The 21,077-nt window shown below is 41.2% G+C and overlaps 1 protein-coding gene across 3 annotated transcripts; it reads left to right on the forward strand.

Moving 5' to 3' along the window:
- Positions 1-1,529: 1,529 nt before the first annotated feature.
- LOC114573198 (saccharopine dehydrogenase-like oxidoreductase) lies at positions 1,530-16,184 on the forward strand. 3 transcript variants are annotated; one of them, XM_028605214.1, is made up of 12 exons: positions 1,530-1,778; positions 3,989-4,101; positions 4,234-4,314; positions 4,516-4,645; positions 5,143-5,192; positions 5,898-6,028; positions 7,268-7,385; positions 9,032-9,151; positions 10,352-10,408; positions 13,583-13,694; positions 15,739-15,820; positions 15,929-16,184. In XM_028605214.1, the coding sequence occupies exons 1-12, from the start codon at positions 1,754-1,756 to the stop codon at positions 16,026-16,028; spliced, it is 1,119 nt and encodes a 372-aa protein (XP_028461015.1). In that variant the 5' UTR covers positions 1,530-1,753; the 3' UTR covers positions 16,029-16,184. The 3 variants fall into 3 exon arrangements, with proteins under 3 accessions (XP_028461015.1, XP_028461014.1, XP_028461013.1); XM_028605212.1 differs by lacking the exon at positions 1,530-1,778 and adding an exon at positions 3,088-3,363; XM_028605213.1 differs by lacking the exons at positions 1,530-1,778; positions 9,032-9,151 and adding an exon at positions 3,086-3,363.
- The last annotated feature ends 4,893 nt before the right edge of the window (positions 16,185-21,077 follow it).

The following is a 21,077-nucleotide window of genomic DNA, read 5'->3' on the forward strand; positions in this document are numbered from 1 at the left end:
CATGGTAAAGACTGCAGCAGCATGTTTCTAGACAAAAAGATTCCGTGGTGTACATCGACATCTGGTGGCGACTTTGAGATATTACATTTGGGGAATTGTAAATCTCTCAAGGGAGCAGTGACGGACTGGTAATCTGGCATTTTGGCAGATGCCAGAGGGGCCGGCGGGCCCTCATGGGCCGTTTGGGCCGGCCAATCAGAGAGCCGCATGATTGTCACAGCCATGCGGCCACTTATAATTTCTCTCGTCCCCCTTTCAAGCATCAATAACAAAGTTCCTTTGTCAAGTGATAGCCAAATTTATCCAAATCCTTCACACCTATTACTTAGGTAATCTGATTTGTATTTATACCATATACAGTACAGGCCAAAAGTTTGGACACACCTTCTCATTCAATGTGTTTCTTTATTTTCATGACTATTTACATTGTAGATTCTCACTGAAGGCATCAAAACTATGAATGAACACATGGAATTATGTACTTAACAAAAAAGTGTGAAATAACTGAAAACATGTCTTATATTTTAGATTCCTCAAAGTAGCCACCCTTTGCTTTTTTTTGATAACTCTGCAAACCCTTGGTGTTCTCTCAATGAGCTTCATGAGGTAGTCACCTGAAATGGTTTTACCTTCACAGGTGTGCCTTGTCAGGGTTAAATAGTGGAATTTTAGTGGTTACTTTGAAGAATCTAAAATATAAGACATATTTTCAGTTATTTCACACTTTTTTGTTAAGCACATAATTCCATTTGTGTTCATTCATAGTTTTGATGCCTTCAGTGTGAATCTACAATGTAAATAGACATGAAAATAAAAGGAAACGCATTTGAATAAGAAGGTGTGTCCAAACTTTTGGCCTGTACTGTATGAGTCTCTCAATATCACAGTCATGGTTACCCTCCAGAGTCACAAACTTTTACATCAGTCTGTATTGTTTTGTAGCAGAATTATTTATTCAGATCAGATAAACGTAAACGTGCATGATTTGAAATACCTACATTTCCTTTATATTAATATTTGTTTGCAAAAGTTAAGATGAAGCAATGCCTTCTGTAAATTCCAAGACAGAATCAAGTAGACCCCTTATATATATATATATATATATATATATATATATATATATATATATATATATATATATATATATATATATATATATGTTATATATATATACATAACATATATATATATATATATATATATATATATATATATATATATATATATATATATATATTATGTATATATATACATAACCATGTCAATGGTAGACCCGAGTAGACTGCGTCTGCGTCTTTATGTGTCTATGGTCTGCGTCAGCGAGCGTGATGGTTGGAAGTTGAAAATTGGAAGTTGTAAGCTACGGTTGGAAGTTGTTGACAAAAAAATTAATCGAGGCATCAAGCGACACAAGGGGGGTGGGTGGGGGGCAGAGAAAAAGAGAGAGAAATATAAGAGAGCACTGTTGGCTGACGTTGAAAAATGCTGCAAACTGACTGATTTGTTTTTAAACTCAAGTGCAGCTACGGCTAGTATTAGCGCTAATGCAGCTAGCATGTTAGCGCTATATCTGAGCCAGCACACCAGGGAGAGAGACAGGGCAGTGAGGAATATGAGGAAGAGGAAGAACAAAACGAGCAAGAGAATGAAGAGATAGACATGGATAACGAATCTATGGAACTAACCAACACAGAACAAGAAGCGCGCTGTGGGTCTGAATGTGGATTACCAGAAGCAACAGAGATGGAGACCAATGCTGCAGGAGGGAGTGTGGTACAGTAAGTTTGGCTACTTCAGAATATTATATTATTATGGAGCGGCGGCTCTGATGATTTATTCATTTTTTTTTTATAAGTCTATGTTTTGGTGCAGTTGTTTATAGCATGGGAGTTTACGTTCACCATCGCTGGGGCTATCAAACCATTAAAAAATGGTAAATCATTACCTCCGGTCACTAACTGGTCATTTTGTTGCTGTAGACACATGTTCCCACCCTCAGAAGTGTTTTAAGTTACACCTGCTATGAATAAACAAAATAACATTGTGCATGGCAGGACCATAGGGCAGGACCATGAGGAAAAGGTGTAGATCAAGGAAAGAAAGCAAATTCTTTTTTTTCTTAAACCACACTACTTCCTCATGTTTGTGTGCTCAATTCAGTGGCTTCATGTTCTGGCTTGAAAACTGACGGTACATAATATTAGCATTAATATTGTTTTTTTTTTTTTTTTTGCATTTGCCGGTTTTAAAATGTAAAGCTCTATAAAGAATAATGCTATTACATGTTTATTTGTCTGCATGTGTCACCATGTGGTGTGCACACAGAGTAGTAGGCTACTTGAATAGTCCCCTACATGTGGAGATGGGGTTCATTATAAAGGTTAGGTATACTGTATCGTTTCTTAGGGTGAAATGTTACACTGGCCGCAAATTCCCCAAATTTAATACCTCAGAGTCGCAACCAGATGTCGATGTACACCACGGAATATTTTTGTCTAGAAACATGCTGCTGCAGTCTTTACCATGGTTCATGGACACTATGTTGGTTAACGTTACATTGCGATTACAGAATGGCCTCTTAAAAGTGTCATGTTGAATCTGTTTAGTATTGCATTTAGCACCCACCTGTGTTTCCGAATCATCATAATAATCATCTAGCCTATCTTTATTTCAGACTCACAACTAAAGTAAGGTAGGTAGATCATATTTCACAATCAATGATTTTATTTTAGGAACATATTCAGGCTAATTCGTAATCAAATTAGTGCGTCTATATTGGACATGGTCGCCGCCGCTATGTTAATAATACCCTACGTTAGGGTTAACATGCAATTAATGTAGCCTATAATAAAACGCCAGTGGGGGAAAAAAAACGTATACTGTAAACATGTATCCGTAATGTCAAACAACAATAATGCTCCACATACCACTTTTAACTATCGCTTGTTTGACTAGTTAAGCGTAACGTTAGGTGCTGCCGGCGGATTGATAAGCGGATCAGCGCCGTATATCACGTCCTTTGACGTCTAGCGGATCCGATCTAGCATCTACCCTCCACAGGTGCCCATTTAATCATTTCTGGACGGTCGCGTTCTTCTTCAGCCAATCAGTGTACAGAACCGGAACTAACGCGTTACCAGGCGGGATCTTGAACTGAAAACACAACAATGGCGGCGGTAACCTCTAGTAGACCCTATCATATTATAATTTTCGGTGCCTCAGGGTTCACCGGACAGTTTGTTGTGGAGGAGGTCGCCCGTTGTGCTGCCGAGGGTCCCGGCGGTAGTTCCCTGAAATGGGCTGTGGCCGGGAGAAGCAGACCGCGTCTGGAAGAAGTGTTGAAACAAGCCGCGGGGAGGCTGTGTAAGTGCCTGACAGGGTGTTACTGTAGCTAACTGAGACACCAGTGTTTGCTGTCAAACTAATGGATATTTATAGGATACTTTACTCACTTGACTGACAGAGGCTGTAGTCTGTGTTTTTGGTTATGTAATGTTAGCTAGAACTTCCACTGAATATAAGTTGTTGTTTTGCACCAAGAACAGCTATCTAAGCTCTAGTTGTAGAAAGGGGCAGCTGGCAGCTTATTTAGCAGTTTAACTCACAGTTTGACCCAGTCTGAGTAATGGATATTCTTATATATGCTGTAGTCCCATTAGTTTACAGTGTTTGAGTACACATCATACCCCTCCCAACTTGATAACAGAGCACTGAGACAGCTGATATTCAGCAATAACCATTTCAAAATAATTATATTCATATAGACTGTTATTTATGTCTAATCTTTTCTGCTTTGTTTTTAATAACCTTGAATTAAAAGTGGCTCAGAAATGCTTTTCAGACTGCCTACATAATATTGTATATGAAGTGTTGCAGTTTAAGTCTTGACATGAACACGTACTGTATAGTACCACATGAGGTTAGGGCTATGTGTAAAAGCTATCCACTGTACACATACTAAAATATGATCTCTTCTCTCTTTTGTCAGCTATGCCAGAGTTGAAGACAGATATTGAAATAATTGTTGCAGATGTGTCAATAGAGGAATCGCTGGCCATCATGTGCCAACAAGGCCTGGTGATTCTCAACTGTGTGGGACCTGTAAGTATGTCACCCAGACTTTGTCAGGGTGTGAAACAAAGGGAACGTTGAGATGAGATTTGTAAGGATTTTAAATTGGTTTCAAATTTGGGTTGTGTTTGACAAATCCCTCCATGCCCTTTGTCCTTTTAGTACAGATTTTATGGCGAACCAGTGGTCAAAGCTTGTATCGAAAATGGAGCTCACTACATAGACATCTGCGGGGAGCCTCAGGTAGGAACATAAATGTACATTTTTATGTTTCTTAGGTGTTGATTTACTGTGGTTGTATCTTTCTATGTATAGCTTGGTTATTAGCACTGTTCTTAAAGTAGACTGCACTGTGCATGATGGTTGTGTTCATAAAACCATATGCAAAACAAATGTATTTAGTTTTTGTGTCTATGTGTACATGTGGGCATCCATCCTCTACAGTTCCTAGAGCGTATGCAGCTAGAGTACCACACCAAGGCGTTGGACAGAGGAGTGTATGTGATTGGCAGCTGTGGCTTTGACTCTATACCGGCAGACCTGGGTATTCTCTATACACAGAGGCAGTTCAGAGGTAGGAAACAGAAGATAGGCTGAGTCAAAAAGCTGTAAATGGTTTACTCAATGAAGAAGGTAAAAAGTTTAAAATGCTAGTGGGTTGTTTGAGCCCTCAAAACATTAAGGTGTACAACACTACATACATTAAACACAACTGTGCTTTTTTCAAAAACTGATGCTTTTACATTGGATTGTCAGCTTTTGTTCACTTGTTTACTTTTATACGTCCTCACAATCTCGAAATATAGATAAATCAAATTTTCTTTAGTAGTACCTAGATTAATTAATTCATTACTCAATACAGTAATGAACTAATACTAGATTTCAACTGATTTTATCAGTTGCAATTGTCATTAATTTATCGACCGATAGATCAAACTGTTTTGCTCCGGTCTTTAAAAAACCCAAAGGCTAATAGTGGCAGGTTTAGTTAAATGCATGTGATTGTATTTTAATAATGATACATTTAAACTGGAACTAAGTCTCTAACTGTGCAATTTGGTCTGATTTCAGGAACACTGACAGCTGTGGAGAGCTTCCTGAACATTAGCAGTGGGCCTGAGGTAGCCTGACCAATTACAGCTTCTGTATTGCATGATGGGAAATGTAGTCTGATACTCCTTCCAACTTTTCAAAAGTAAAGTGATGGCTGTGTTGGTGAAAGTTTATATGATTGAGCTGTCACTTTAAGAACACAGTTAAAGATGTGACCGATCACAGACGGGATGTGTTAGAAAATGTCAGAAAAAAAATGCAGTTGAAACAAAGTTGAACACAGTTTTTCTTAAATAAAACATAGCATTTTACTTTACCTCCTACTGAGTGGAAGAGAACTGATTTCCTAAAAATGACTCCCAGCTAAATCTAGTATTGAGTACGAAAATCCCTGTGACACGGAAAGGTAATTTAACAGAAGGGAAATTGAAGGGTAATACAGTATGAGAGAGAGTAGTTTCATAAACTACATTAACTACTTATTAGAAACCCATTTTAATTTCCGTTCAAATATTCTGATATACAACCAAAACATTCTACTGACTGCTTTTCTGCAATTACCCTGCAGTTTCAGTCATAAGTAAGTAGGTAGCTAGGTAAGTAAGTAAGTAGGTCAAGCAAACCCCAGCCGGCTTAGGTTACCTAAATCTGTCAATCAGAAGAAATTTGGAGCCTATATACACTACACCTTTTGGTGTTTATTAAAGGGCCTTGTGGATAGCACTGGTTTCCTGCACCGTGACAGAGTTTTGATGTCAACTCAACCCTTGCAGGGCTCGTCTGGCCACGCTGCCACTTGGCAGGCTGCTGTGCACGGTTTCGCAGACAGCAAATCCCTCCGCCAGCTGAGGAAGAAGCTCGGCCACAAGCCGCTGCCTGTGGTGGGAGCCAAAATCAGAAAGAGGTAAAGCTATAACTGAACAATTACTGTCTGGCTAAAACACTTTACTTTGAGTTATCCTGTTTTTATGGGGATGTGGGGCTTGGCAGCAATTAGTTCAGGAAGGTGGAAGGCGTGTTTCTTCAGTTCAGAGCAGAGAAAGCTCTTCCCACTGGAACTGTTCCATCTTTTTTACTTTTGACCTACATTTCAATAATTTGATTCCAAAGTGAAAAGTGAATATTATTGAATAACAATACCTTAAAGTGATGGTTCGGAGTAATGTCCCCCTAGGGTCCTTTGCACCATGACCTCCAGCCAAACACCCCCGCAGAAGCTTTTTTCACCTTGGTCAAACATTGGGAGAGTTAGCGTAGAGTAGCGTTATCAGCTGAATAGCTTAGCGCAGGGGCTAATGGATCCGAAGTGTCTCTTAACATTACCCCGCTAATAATGCTCGAAATGATACCAAACGTCTACTGTAGTACAAATAGGTTATGTACTCATAAAACGATGGATTGTAAAGTTTGTAAGTACACCAGAAGTGTATGTAAATAACACTTGCCTGCTGGCTTCTGCTCTCTGCTGTTGTTGTTGTTGCTGCTGTAAGACGAGTGCTTAGGGCCGTCTACAAATTACAACACCGAAAAGAGATGCAACAAAATTATTTATTAATTTAACTTATTTTTTAAAGTAAGTGCTGTAGAATAACTAGCAGGAGACAAGTTATAATTGAGGTAAGTTTGGAGACATTACCTTATTTAATCATTAAATTAATAAATATATTCGAGGTCATGGTGCAAAGGACCCTAAGGTGACATTACTCCGAACCATCAATTTAATTTACAACATAGTACCATTTGAGGAAATGCAATCAATCCATATAAATGTAAATTTGTCATTTTGAAGATGCTCTTTGAAAAATTCAAGTTAAACATGAAGTCCATATGTTCAACACAATCAATATGTTCTTTCAATTGAGAGCAGGCATGTGTGCACAAACTTCCACGTCAGTTTAGTATATTGTGAGATAGGTTGGTCAGAAACGAAAAAAAACAGCTAAACAGACATTTTAGTAATTATGAAATTATATGATGCAAATTTGGGAGTGTATTTACTGTGAGTCTGTGTGTCTGAAACAAGACCATGAAGTGTGTCTGTCTGTGTCTGTCTGTGTCTGTCTGTGTCTGTCTGTGTCTGTGTGTGTCTGTGTGTGTCTGTGTCTGTGTGTGTCTGTGTGTGTCTGTGTCTGTGTCTGTCCAGGAGTTTTGTGTTTTTCAGTAAGGAGATCGAGCAGTATGCCATCCCATTTATGGGTTCTGACCCCTCTGTAGTCAAGAGAACCCAGCGTTTCCTTCATGAGGAGGAACAGCAGTCTCCAGTAAGATTAGATCAACGCAAGAACTGTGTCTGTTTCCCATTATTGATTGCAGTGATGGTAGTTAGAGTTGTTGAATGCATTTTTTTCCCCTCCTAAAACATTTGCAAAGCTAATTCTTTTATTATTTTGAAGTCCTTCCTCCTCACCTTTTTTGTGGTCCATTGTTGCCATTTACTGGCATTTCCTGCCTCCCTACACATGAGCTCCCTCTGTAGTAGACAGGAGTTTGTATCACATCAACTGTTTTCATCTGCACGTGGTACTATAGCATTAGATGATCAAAGCATTGCTCTATATGCTCAATACTGTGCCTTGTAGTCTGCTTTGAGCGTAACATCAGGCTTCGTTTGGACGGCGAAGCCGCGAGGGGGCGTTTTCAAATTTTTTCACCCTGGGACCAGGTTTCAAAAAAGTGCGTCTTCAGGCAGTGCGTTTACAGGATTAATTTGGACGATCGGTCAAAACGTGCATTCATAACGAAAAGCGTTTCCGTGTTGTTGGCCCCTCAGTACTGAGTGAAACTGAAGCAGAGGGACGGACACAGAGCTGTAGCCGAGTCAGAGTAGAGCACTTTTTAATGAATTAACTTTATCGGTCATCAGGCAAATAAAACGCAGATACAGATAATCTGCAAACTGCCAAAAAACGGTCCAACCCTAGACTTGACTCCTTGATTTACTGTAGCTTGGACTGTACCTCCTTTGTGCGTTGCTTTGGAAAAAAGCGTCTGCCAAATAAATACATGGACATTTTAAATGTCTATGTATTCAATAATTTAGCATGCCCTGTTGGAGGCAGTAAATAAGTGGGCATGCATCGAAACGTTTTGCTCTACCTGAGTGAGCCTCAGGAACAGGAAGATGAAGAACACTACCGTAATATCTCATTAGTATCTGTGTCCCCCAGGAACACAGTTTGGTACGCTGCATTAGATAACACAAAGAGGTTTAATATGTAGTATAAAGAACACATACTCCTTTTCTATATTATTTTGACTGCACCTCTGCATCCTGTCGGTGAAAAGTGAACCCTTTTTCTCCCCTGCTGTACCTGTAACTGGGTCAGCCATTCCAGCAGCTGTCACTGTTTAGATCCCAGCCCTAATGGAGCTATCTCATCATGTTGTTTAGACCGCCGTCTACCAGCAGAGTGGAAATATGATGAGTCATCTGTAGCGACTCACTTCCCTCTCCGCTGCTCATTACTCCCTTTGACATCTTATCCCTCTCTCCCTGCCTTCTGCCACGCTCTTTTTTTTCTCCCGCCAACTGTTTCTCTTTTGTACTCCTTTTTTTTTTTTAAACTATGTCCCCCTCCTTTTTCCTCCCTCAATTTGATTCTGCATTTCACTTCACCCTCCTACTTCTCTTCTATCCTCTACCTTCGCATCTACATCCTCCTCCCCCCTTCTCCTCTCCTTCACTTCTACCACCCGCCCTTTCCTTTAATAACTTCAATTTCATCTCTTATTCCTTCTTCCGTGTCCCTCCTCTCCTCCCTCCCTTCTCTCTCGACTTACCTCTTTTCCTTTATCTCTGATTTTCCCCTCACCTGTCCTTTTTATCTGCATCCCATTATTTTTCCCCTTCTCTGTCACCTTTAATTTTTATCATTTACATTGTGCCCTCGCTTCCCTCCGTCCGCAGGTGCAGTACAGTGCCTACGTGGGGATTGGAGGCCTCCTCTCAGTAGTTAAGCTCTTCTGTGGCGGCCTGATCTTCTGGTTCATGGTCAAATTCAGCCTGGGCAGGAAACTCCTCACCACGGTAGCCAGAATGTTTATCAACCGACCTCTTTTTGTAACGTTTACCTTGGTATTTTTCTGTCCAAAGCAGATCATTTTTCTGTCCAAAGCAGATCATTTAATCCCTTGGTAGTGGAGTATATACAGTATCTCACAAAAGTGAGTACACCCCTCACATTTTAGTAAATATTTCATTATATCTGAAACTACGCACTATAGCTTTAAAACTCTTTAAAGCTGCGTACACACCCACCAGATGGCCAACCGTCGGCAGAAAAGGCAGTCGGACTGATCAGTCTCCGTGAGTTGATCAAAAAAATGCATCAGAACACACCGAAGAGACGAGACGTAATACGTCTCCATAACAGCAGGCGGCGCTAATCTGTATTGGACGAACGCGTCACGTGGCTCTGTTTTCTCCGGAAATTCAAAGCCAGACTGTCATGGCGGCCTCGTTCAGAATGCGATCTCATATTGTACTAAAATAGTTCACCAAAACGTGTTTCTGAAAACATTTGAAGAGAGAAATAGGCCGTGCAGTTGCTGAATCTGTCTTCATTTCAGATCAACAAAGGTCAGTTTAAAAGATTTTGAGAGACTAGTCGCGCTCATTTAGCTCCCCTTCTTCGGGTTATCACTCCACCAATCAGATGGGTCATTTGTGTCCGACTGCCGTCAGTGCCCTTCCCGCCAATTATACGTGTCAAATCGACCAAAATGAAGTCCGACGGCCCCTGGGACGGACGACGACACAGAACACACCGAACAGACTCGAGTTGCTGACCTCGCCAGACTGTCCAACGGCAGATTGTCGGTTCTGTGTGTCCTGGCCTTAAGACTTAAAATGGTTATTCCAGGCTTTGAAATGTGGATAAATGTCACAGTCAGATGTTGGTATTAGCCAAAAAGGCTTACTCAATGCTACTCATGTTAAATGCAGCAGCAGAGTGTGGCAACAACTGGGATATTACGTGATGCGTGTGAGTGTAGAAATGTTTCAAATCAACATGGATTATACAGTTTTAATGCTTCATCTGTCAGCACTGCAAATCAAGAAAAAAGCAGAGAAGTCATGGAGAATAAATGAGTCGGTATAAGGAATGTTATTTTTATAGTCCCAGTTCTTTACAAACTTAGCTTATAATTCAGCTGTAAGCACAATTTGGTGACAATAACGTGTTTGTATAAGTGACATTTGTGTTTTTTTTTGTCTTTCCCAAAGTTTCCATCACTCTTCTCCTTTGGTTTATTCACCAAGTCTGGTCCAACCATAAAGCAGGTAACACAAACACTGTCAGAGCTTTATAGATTTGTATCATTTTAGTATCCTGAGATGAACTTAAAGATACATTGGGGAGAAACGGCTGTCAAACACCTCCTGTAGTTAGGAGCTTTGAAACCAATTGAAGTGAATTATCTGGTCTGGATGATGTAGTTTGTGTTGTCAAAAGCCCTGAAAACCTATTTTATTAATCTTATTATGAGTGATGGGGTCCAAAAATGAAGAGAAAATCTGCCACAGCTAGAACAGTTTTGGTTATTTCACATGATGAGAGATTTCTGTACTTGTCTTTAGGATTTAACAACATCTGAATCAAAATGTGAAACCGTAGATTATCTGAGCTTTCAAGTTCTAAACTCCTAATAAATAATACTTAAGGAGGTTCTTTTCAAAACTTTAACTTTGACTGTTTATTAAGTCATTCATATTTATTTAATGTTATAGAGGAAAAACTCAAGATTTGAAACCACGTTTTCAGATGCTTTGATAGTAGTGGCATATTAAATGTATATGTTAACGCTTGTAATACATACATTGTGTGATATAGTGTAATGTCGTTTTTGGGGGGGTTTTCTGGTTCTTTTCCTTGTTATTTTGTTTATACTTGTTGGAGTATTTTGTGATTCTTTTTAAGGCTGCACAATTAATCGCAATTGTATCGAAATTGCAATATGGACTAGTGCAATATCCAAATCACAGGGGGGGGAGGCGCAATATTTCTTAATGGCAAAATATGTGTCCAACCATTCTGAATGAAGTATCGTGGTGCTGCAGAGACAACCCAGCCTGCAAATCCTATCCTACAGATTTGGAAAAGATACTTGTAAAAATCCCACTATAATTATTTTAATGTTTTTCAATGTTAATAATTTTCAATGAAAATGAGTGATACAAAAACGATCATTCCCTCCAATATCGTGAATCATATCGCAATATCAGTCAAAATAATAGCACTTAGATATTTTCCTCGTCCTATCGTGCAGCCCTAATTCTTTTCCTGTATGTGTCATGAAATGTTTAAATATGATCTGATTTAATGTTGTTGGACCCCAGGAAGACTAGCTGGTGGTCTAAGCCTCCGCTAATGAGGATCCTTATAATAAACTAAACTAAACTATGAGCTACTATGAGTTATACAAAAACACCCTAATATAAGAAAATACTTTAGATTTGTTTCCTGCTATACTTATGTTGTCTACCATGGTTATACATATTACACATAATGGGCCCTATTTTAACGATCTGAAACGCAACTATCAAACATGAAACGCAAGTAGCTATGTGGGTGGATCTCAGGGGTGTTGCTATTATACCGGTGGGATAAATGACTCCCGACGCAAATCTGAAATGGGTTGGTCTGAAGTAGCTAGATGTGGTTTGGGTGTAACGTGAAATTAACCAATCAGAGCGTCATCTCACATTCCCTTTAAGAGCAGGTGCGCTTGTTCCATGGCGGATTGCTATTATGACGGCGGGTTTGCCTGGCGCACGCCAGTGGGAGCTGTCCGGGATGTGGCAAAGTAATAAATGCCCGTCTTGGCCGGGTGGCGATGTTGCTGCTCCTCTCGGGCGCATCTCCTCAAGTCTGGAGAGGATTGCTGCAGCCATGGAGCGCGGACCTCCAAACGCACCACCTGCCCCTGTTGTGTCCCTTCCTCCTTCCCCCACTCCATCTCCGTCCACCCGCTCCACCAGGAGCACATTGCCACTTCCGGAGAAGATCCCGCCGGAGTGTCCAATCCCACCGTAGTTCAACATCACGTCTCCTTAAGTCCTCTAATATTTCCTCATTTATGTCATCAACACATCCATGATTCATGGAAATGTTGTGTAAAACACAACAAGCCACAAAGAATGCTGGGACTTTTTGAGGACTGTACTGTAAAGTGCCTCCTGACCTATCCAAACACCTGAAGCGCATTTTCAGTAATATTTTTCCTTGTAATTATGTCCATCCATCCATCCATCTTCGTCCGCTTATCCGGTGTCGGGTCGCGGGGGGAGCAGCTCCAGCAGGGGACCCCAAACTTCCCTTTCCCGAGCAACATTAACCAGCTCCGACTGGGGATCCCGAGCGTTCCCAGGCCAGGTTGGAGATATAATCCCTCCACCTAGTCCTGGGTCTTCCCGAGGCCTCCTCCCAGCTGGGCGTGCCTGGAACACCTCCCTAGGGAGGCGCCCAGGGGCATCCTTACCAGATGCCCGAACCACCTCAACTGGCTCCTTTCGGCCAAAGGAGCAGCGGCTCTCTCCGAGCTCCTCACGGATGACTGAGCTTCTCACCCTATCTCTAAGGGAGACGCCAGCCACCCTCCTGAGGAAACCCATTTCAGCCGCTTGTACCCTGGATCTCGTTCTTTCGGTCATGACCCAGCCTTCATGACCATAGGTGAGGGTAGGAACGAAAACTGACCGGTAGATCGAGAGCTTTGCCTTCTGGCTCAGCTCTCTTTTCGTCTGGCGGTGCGATAGATTGAATGCAATACCGCACCCGCTGCGCCGATTCTCCGACCAATCTCCCGCTCCATTGTCCCCTCACTCGCGAACACAACCCCAAGGTACTTGAACTCCTTCACTTGGGGTAATTATGTATGGTTTGAAAAAAATGGGACATGCTGTGTCCGTGTAGATGAGAGAAACAAAGTGTTGTGCACACATTATGGCCAAGCATGCCCTCCTAAAATAGCATCTGAATAACGCGCCACTGACTTTAGACTAGCGCCACTGACTTTAGACCAGGTTTTTCCTGGTCAGTGGCGGAATTGTTTTCTGAAACTGCAAAATAGCACCAGGGAACGTTTGCGCCGGAACACGGCTCCTCTTTCCGCTGAACCGCCCCCGGGAGAGCAAAAACATTTCCTAATTTACCGACATGCGTCTGTGGAGGGAAAAGTCCGCTGTGCGTCGGGTGCAAAATAGGAATGATACATGCGTCGGTGTACAAAGGCAATTGCGCTGGGTGCAAGATAGGGCCCTATGGGTTCATATTTTGCTGACTTTATAGTTTATAACAACCATTACAGCTCTGCTGACATCAACCATGATCCACGTACAGTATTTACTATCTTGGAGTTTTGTGTTATTGTACAGCGTGTTGCAAGTCTCTTGTTTGATTTATTAATTTGTCCGATCATTCCGTTCCTCTCTCATCATTCCTTTATCTCCTCTCAGATAGAAGACACCTGTTTCAGCATGATACTTTTCGGGGAGGGCTACTCAGAGGGTACAGATCCCACACAGGGCCGACCCAACGCAAAGATCTGCACCCAGGTCTTAGGAGCAGGTAAAAGTCGGCTGGACAAGTGGACATGTGTTATTAAAGGTGCTGTAGATATGATTGTGAAGATCCAGGACTTAGCAAAAAAAATTGAACATCGACAACTTCGCAGTCCCTTTCCCCTTTCCCGCTAAAGCCCAAAACGGTCTAATGACAAGCGCAATAGTGACCTTGTTGATTTAAGACAATAGAATTACTACCAGCAGGGTCCAGACTGGGACCAAAATTTGTGCGACTGAATTTTACATCCAGTCTCACATGTGCGACCAGTAAATTTGCCCCCTTTTTTACACGTTAAACGTTGAAATTTCGGTACTTGAGAGCGCGTAAGCGCAAACTTATCTGTCAAAATTGACAGGGAGCGGAGCTCTGACACAAACACACACACTTGCACACACGCAGCGCTGCAGACCGTGCAAACTGCGTCGGCTCTGCAGTTTTGTTGAAGTCACAGTCAGTCACGGAAATGCAGATAAAGTGGTTTTAAGTGTGGTTACAGTTTTTCATAACTTAATGCAGACCGAGTTTGCTGCGATATGATATTAAAGGCGAGCCGAAAGCGGTCGAGGTGCTGTTGATGTTACACTTCCTCGGAGCAAAGCAGCCAGGCACAACGGTGGTTTCTCTGCCCTGGTGCGAGACTGACAGGCTGAGGTTGTAAGGCAAGGCAACTTTATTTCTACAGCACCTTTCAGCAACAAGGCAATTCAAAGTGCTTTACATGAAACATTAAAGAGCAATTAAAAAAATAATATACAATAATAAAAAAAATATATATATTTGTTTTTACTGTCATGACAGCGATGGGGCTGTGAGTTTACCTTATATGTTGCATCTTCAAAAGTGACACTGAATTTGAAACAGCACATTGGAATTCATGCATCTATTATCAAAGTATTTATTAGTAATAGAAATGTGAATATTTGGTTAGCACGTTGATTTACGGTGTGTGTAGGGCCAAGATCATTGATGTAAGCCTGCAAAAGCAATGGATACATTTTTATAAATGAAAAAATCAGATATCACGATATTCTTGACCAAATACCTCGATATCGATATTGCGGCAATATTCTAGGGTTGACAATTGGTGCGCTAATAATATATCTTCACACTTAGATTTTAGATAAATAATCATCAATAATGTGGACATAATGTCTAAGTGGGGAAAAGGCAAATAATAGAACAGCTAGAACAGTCTGGTAAGTTCAGAAAAGTACATCACTTTACTGTAATGCAACCTATAAAACCAGTAAAAGACAACACGTATGTCATATCACGATATTACGATATCCAAAATCTAAGACAATATCTAGTCTTATATCCCGATATCGTATCGTAAAATCAATATATTGCCCAGCCCTAGTTAATGTAACTAGTGTAGTTAACATCTTCCTGAATCCCCTGTTACAGCTGTTGCACCTGTTAGGGTGGAACCAATGAGAGCTTTATCATTGTCATTGGTAAAAATAATTAGTGACCTAATAAGTTCCCATCAAAGCTCTGGCCCACCTTTAACCTGAGCAGAGTCTAATCAGCCAAAATATCTGAAATCACTTGTGTGTGTGTTTAGAGGCTTTAAATGTAGACAGGGTTGTTAACGGATGGTACAGTAAGAGATGTGGACAGCCATGAGCTGAGAAACGTGCTGAAATTATTATTATATTTCTCTCTGCTCCATCCATCTCTCGCTGTATTTCCTCTTCACCAACAACGCAGAGGAACGTCTACAGCAATGTTGGACTGCAGTCTTTCTAGTTCCACCTTTAGTATCGGATCAGCGTGCTAGGACTGGATGGAGAGGTTCTATTGGTACCATCCCCAACTTCTAACAATCAAACCGGGCTTTGGTTTTGGTCTTTTCATGGCATTTGTTGGCACTAAGAAAAGTGTAGAAGCTCACCAGACTTCTCCTTTAAGCAATCACATACCGTAAATACTGTAGTAGCTGGAACTGACAATGCATTTTGTGTTATGAACAATGCTTTGGAACATTCAGAGATATTTCTGCAACTTCTTATCACCATGTTTGTGTTTTTCTTGTGGTTTACAGAGCCTGGTTATGTCGCTACAGTTTCTGCTATGGTACAAGCAGCCGTAACCTTGCTGAATGAAGTGCACTCTCTCCCCAGGAGGTCAGTTTTTTTTTTTTTGTCATAACTTATCTTCTTATCTATATCTGCCTACCACCTCTTTAAAATAAATCTCTCTCTCTCTTCCTGTCTCTCTCTTGTTTTTGACAGGGGAGGGGTGTACACTCCAGGAGCTGCCTTCTATAAAACTAGTCTCATCGACCGCCTCCATAACCACAGCATCAAGTTTTCAGTCAGAGGCTACCAGTAACACTTCATCACTGTGTAGGGCACGCCATCTTCCAGTTACAGGATGTCAGTGCTGCTCAACTTGTATAGATCTTCTGTGCTGCCGGGTCGAAATTGTGTCGACAGTTTCAGATACACTTAATAGTTTTTTTATTAAACTGCTTTAAGTTGCTCTGAACTTGTGCTTCCGTTCTCTGACCACTATCCCTCTCCACTGATGTCAGTGTAGACTGACCAAATAATGGAAGTAGCATCACTGACCTCAACCGTTGGTTTGTGGACTACCGTTTTGAGATTTCATTTTGGCCTTCGCCATCTCGATATTTGGGACTCGCAGATTTTCAGCCATCTGATGCGAGTCATACAGTGGAGTTTTACTGGCGGGTAAAGGCAGATCTGTAGGTACTGTAGCTGTTCGTTAGCACGTTGAGTCAATGCGTGAGAAATAATTAAAAAACATAATTGAAGTTCTATCTGGACTATTCCAATTATTTAACATTTTTGTGTTTGTGAGCATGTCTTTATATTTATTCAGGTCAAGCCCAACAGACACAAAACATGTTTGGCGACAACTGACGCAACTATCTGTACTTTCTACTCCTAACATTTTAAAAATAGCCTCATTACTCCTATTTCAGTTCGGCTGGTTTTCATTCCAGCTAGCCTAGTCGTCGTTAAAAAAAAAACACATAAAAAAAACGTATCCAGATAAATCGCACCATCCGGATAGAGTGAATTTGATTGTGGTTGGATGAGACGTATAAACATATACCATTCCGACACCCTATTGGTTGGTATGCGATCCATCACACCTGCACAGACCCGGTGCTAATACGCCACCGGTGCCTTAACGACTGTTATCTACCGGACCGAATAGCAACCCAGATTTCGGTGCCTTATTTAGGTGCTACTTAAATGCCTGCGCTTCTCTCTGATGCTCCGAAAACGGACGTTAGAGAGACTCTAGTTAACACTACACCTGACAGCAGGTAACGTAGCTAGCAGCTGGAGTAAACACGGTTAAAATGCTGACAGCTAAACAGTGTAAAAGTGTGTCTGTATTTCACTGGAGACGATTAGTATCCTTTAGAAAAATGTTTTTTTGTGGAGGTGGGGTAGTGCACTATAAGGCCCTGTGGGGTGGGCTAAGCTTTTGTCCTTAATGGTATTTTTTTCCCCTTACATTACTTTTACTTTTATACTTTAAGTAGTTTTGAAACCAGTACTTTTACACTTTTACTGGAGTAAAAAGCTTGAGTTGATACTTGAACTTCTACAGAAGTCTTTTCAAACCCTAGTATCTATACTTCTACTTAAGTAATGAATGTGAATACTTTTGACACCTCTGGGATTACAAGACACCACAAACTTACTTATTTAACAAACATCGTCCTGTCGCATATACAAATCATTCAGAGAAATACATGAATACACACATATACACATATATATCTATGTATATTCATACTATGTGTATATATATATATACACAAAACAATTTGATGCTTCACTTATGTATACATATTTACATACACCTACACCGTATAGCTACCTACCTACACTCACATAAACACATGCATAAACATAGACACAGATGCAGACATAAATGCATACACACACACATTTACACATTTTTCTCTATCTTCTTAGTTTCCATCTACAGTGGGGGAAATAAGTATTTGACCCCTTGCTGATTTTGCAGGTTTGCCCACTTACAAAGAATGCAAAAATCTACAATTTTAATCATATGTACATTCTAACAGTGAAAGACAGAATCCCAAAGAAAATTCCAGAAAATCACATCATATGAATTTATTAAAATTGATAACCATCTGATGAGGAAAAACAAGTATTTGACCCCCTGGACGAACAGCAAGTATTCTGGCTCCTACAAGCCAGTTAGTCTTTCTTTAAGACACAGCCCCAATCCGAACCAATTATCTACATCAAATATACCTGCCTCACCTCGTTACCTGTATAAAAGACACCTGTCAACACCCAAACAACCAGCATCCAACATCTCCACCATGGGCAAGACCAAAGAGCTTTCTCTACGGACATCAGGGACAAGATTGTTGATCTGCACAAGGCTGGGATGGGCTACAAGAGAATCGGAAAGCAACTTGGAGAGAAAAGATCAACTGTCGGTGCAGTTATCAGGAAATGGAAGAAGCACCACACCACCGCCAACCTCCCTCGGTCTGGGCATCCACACAAGATCTTGCCTCGTGGGGTGTCCCTGATCATGCGAACGGTGAGGAATCATCCCAAAACCACAAGGGGGGAACTGATGAATCAACTGAAGGCAGCTGGGACCACAGTTACAAAAGAAACGGTTGGTAACACATTACGCCGTCATGGATTGAAATCCTGCAGCGCACGCAAGGTCCCCCTGCTCAAGAAGAAACATGTACAGACCCGCATGAAGTTCGCCATTCACCACCTGGACGACTCAGAAGAGGCCTGGAAGAAGGTGATGTGGTCAGATGAGACCAAAATAGAACTTTTTGGCCTCCACTCAACTCGTCGTGTTTGGAGGGCAAAGAACACCGAGTACAACCCAAAGAACACCATCCCCACCGTCAAGCATGGTGGTGGCAACATCATGCTTTGGGGGTGCTTTTCAGCCAAGGGGACGGGACAACTCCATCGTATTGAGGGGAGGATGGACGGGGCCGTGTATTGTGGAATTCTGGACCGACATCTCCTTCCCTCAGTGAGAGAGCTGAAGATGGGTCGGGATGGGTGTTTCAACCACGACAACGACCCTAAGCACACCGCCAAAGCAACAAAAGAGTGGCAGAAGAAGAAGCACATCAAGGTTCTGGAGTGGCCTAGCCAGTCTCCAGACCTGAATCCGATTGAAGATCTTTGGAGGGAGCTTAAAATTCGAGTTGCCAGGCGACAACCTCGGAACCTGAATGATTTGGAGGCTGTCTGCAGGGAGGAGTGGGCCAACATCCCTGCCGAAATGTGCACAAACCTTGTCACCAACTATAAAAACTAGCTAGTTATTCTGATATGTACATTCATCCTTTTGTTAGTACAAGCTCACTATCCCACCTATACTATTGTCATAGACACAACTCAGCACACTGTTCTATAGCAGCACACGTCTTTGTAGTTGACTACCATTACTTTTTTCACATTCTTAGTTGTGCTATAGACATATACACACTGCTGTTGCTAACCTAAAACACTTTTAGCAATTCTACTTTTTTTTTACTACTTTTCATTTTCAGTAGTTTGATAAATATGGGCCCTGATTTGTCAGCATGATAACAGTGATGGGAATAAGATAATGAAAACACATGAAGTGATACACAGTTTCTACAGTGAAGAGTCTGAAGCAAACACACCTTACATGCAGAGTTGTCTTTATTGAAAAGCAAGAAATGTTCAGATTAAAGTGATACAGAGTTTTAATATTCAATCCTTAACATCATTGGTTAAAATCAGCCATTTGAAATCATTTGATTGATTTGATTGGCATCAAGTTTATCAGTAGAACCCATATACCATAATTACTTTCTGATATTACCAGAATACAATTAATCACATGGTTTTCTATATCGAAGAAAAGGAGAAAATAAAATGTAAAGAGGCTATCAGCAAAATGATTTAAGAGTATTGTTGGACTCTGCTTTCTACTTCAGTGAGTGTTGGGAATTCTCAGCTCTGCGATCATGAAGAAGGCTTTCTCAGCCTTTGACCGATAGAAACACAGGCACTCAGTGTTGCCGTCAGTGCCTGTGTTGATATTTCTTTTGATAACAGAGACACCAGCCTTCTCATACACTGCTACAGCATCTGTGTTGAGAAGCAGGGACATGGCCTTAATGGGATTGGTGCCGTCATCTTTCTTGTTCCACTGGTACACCGGGTGGCCTCTGGTCCCCTCGTTGAGGTTAACACTCACTGGAGTGTAACCTTGCTGCTGAAGGGACTGATACTCATCTTCAGTGGTGGAGATACTCAGATCAGTGAGAGCACGCTTGGGGTCGGTGGTCTGACGGTACCAGATGAAGACAGGGTCTCCTCCTGCACCTCTGTTAGTATCTTCATCCACACGGATGTAACCTGCCCTATAGTTGTCATTGTCTGATCTGTAGGAATCAGTGGCAGAGACATCACAGATGTAGGTTTGTTTCTCTCTCTTCACCCAGGTGTAGATCCAGTTCCCTTTAGCGTTGTGGTTCAGATCACAGCCTGATTTCTCCCAGTCTGTGCTGAACTTCCTGGCTTCACTTCTTGCATCTGTAGTAACATCAATCTCCACTATGGGAGTGTGGAACTCCCCGGAGCCTCTGAAGTACCAAAGGTAGATGTAATCACCTCGTACTCCAGCATTGAGATCTTTATCGATCATTGTGTACCCTGCTTTTTTCAACCCCTCAGCCATGTCATCGTTGAATGTAAACTGAACCCTGGTGATTGGTACTGACCCATTTTTGTACCAAAGATAGATTACATTTCCTCCTGCTCCTTGGTTCAAATTAACACTGATTTTCTTGAAGCCTTCTGTTCGGAGCTCTTGCTCCTGAACTTCATTAATGGACACAGCAAGTTCTGAGATGTAGGTGGCCATTGTGGGTAGCTGCATGAAAGAAAGACACATCATTTGTTTTTCTGTATAACGTATATACAGATATATATACGTATATATGATTGTTACCTTGTGAATATGGTGTGGAAAACACAATAGTGAGTAAACACAATACGAAAAGTTAGCAGCATGACTGTCTTTTGAGATGAGCTCCAATATGATTATAACACTAAAATATCAATATTAAATATGGATCACTATTATATCTAAAATTGTATTTTAAATATGCATGCTGCACCTATTTATACTGAATATAATAACTTTGAAATAGTAAAATGTATGTTCCACATAAAGAAAATAAAGTTCTTGAAGACTTACGTGTCTGCTGATGGTGAATGTTCGGCAGGAAGAAGTCAACTGGTCTGCTGATGTCTGTTGTACTCACCACAAGTCAGCTGCCTTTATATAGAGAGATGCTAGGGCTTATTGGGCAATCTCTACCTGCGAGGAGTCATTAAAAAAACG

This window comes from Perca flavescens, chromosome 18 (assembly GCF_004354835.1).
Source record: "Perca flavescens isolate YP-PL-M2 chromosome 18, PFLA_1.0, whole genome shotgun sequence".
Taxonomy (NCBI): domain Eukaryota; kingdom Metazoa; phylum Chordata; class Actinopteri; order Perciformes; family Percidae; genus Perca; species Perca flavescens.

Coding starts and splice junctions, on each gene's coding strand:
- LOC114573198 (XM_028605212.1), top strand. CDS start 3,168: ATGGCGGCGGTAACCTCTAGTAGACCCTATCATATTATAATTTTCGGT. Junction 4,646..5,142: donor TACACAGAGGCAGTTCAGAG/GTAGGAAACAGA, acceptor GTCTGATTTCAG/GAACACTGACAGCTGTGGAG. Junction 6,029..7,267: donor GGAGCCAAAATCAGAAAGAG/GTAAAGCTATAA, acceptor GTGTCTGTCCAG/GAGTTTTGTGTTTTTCAGTA.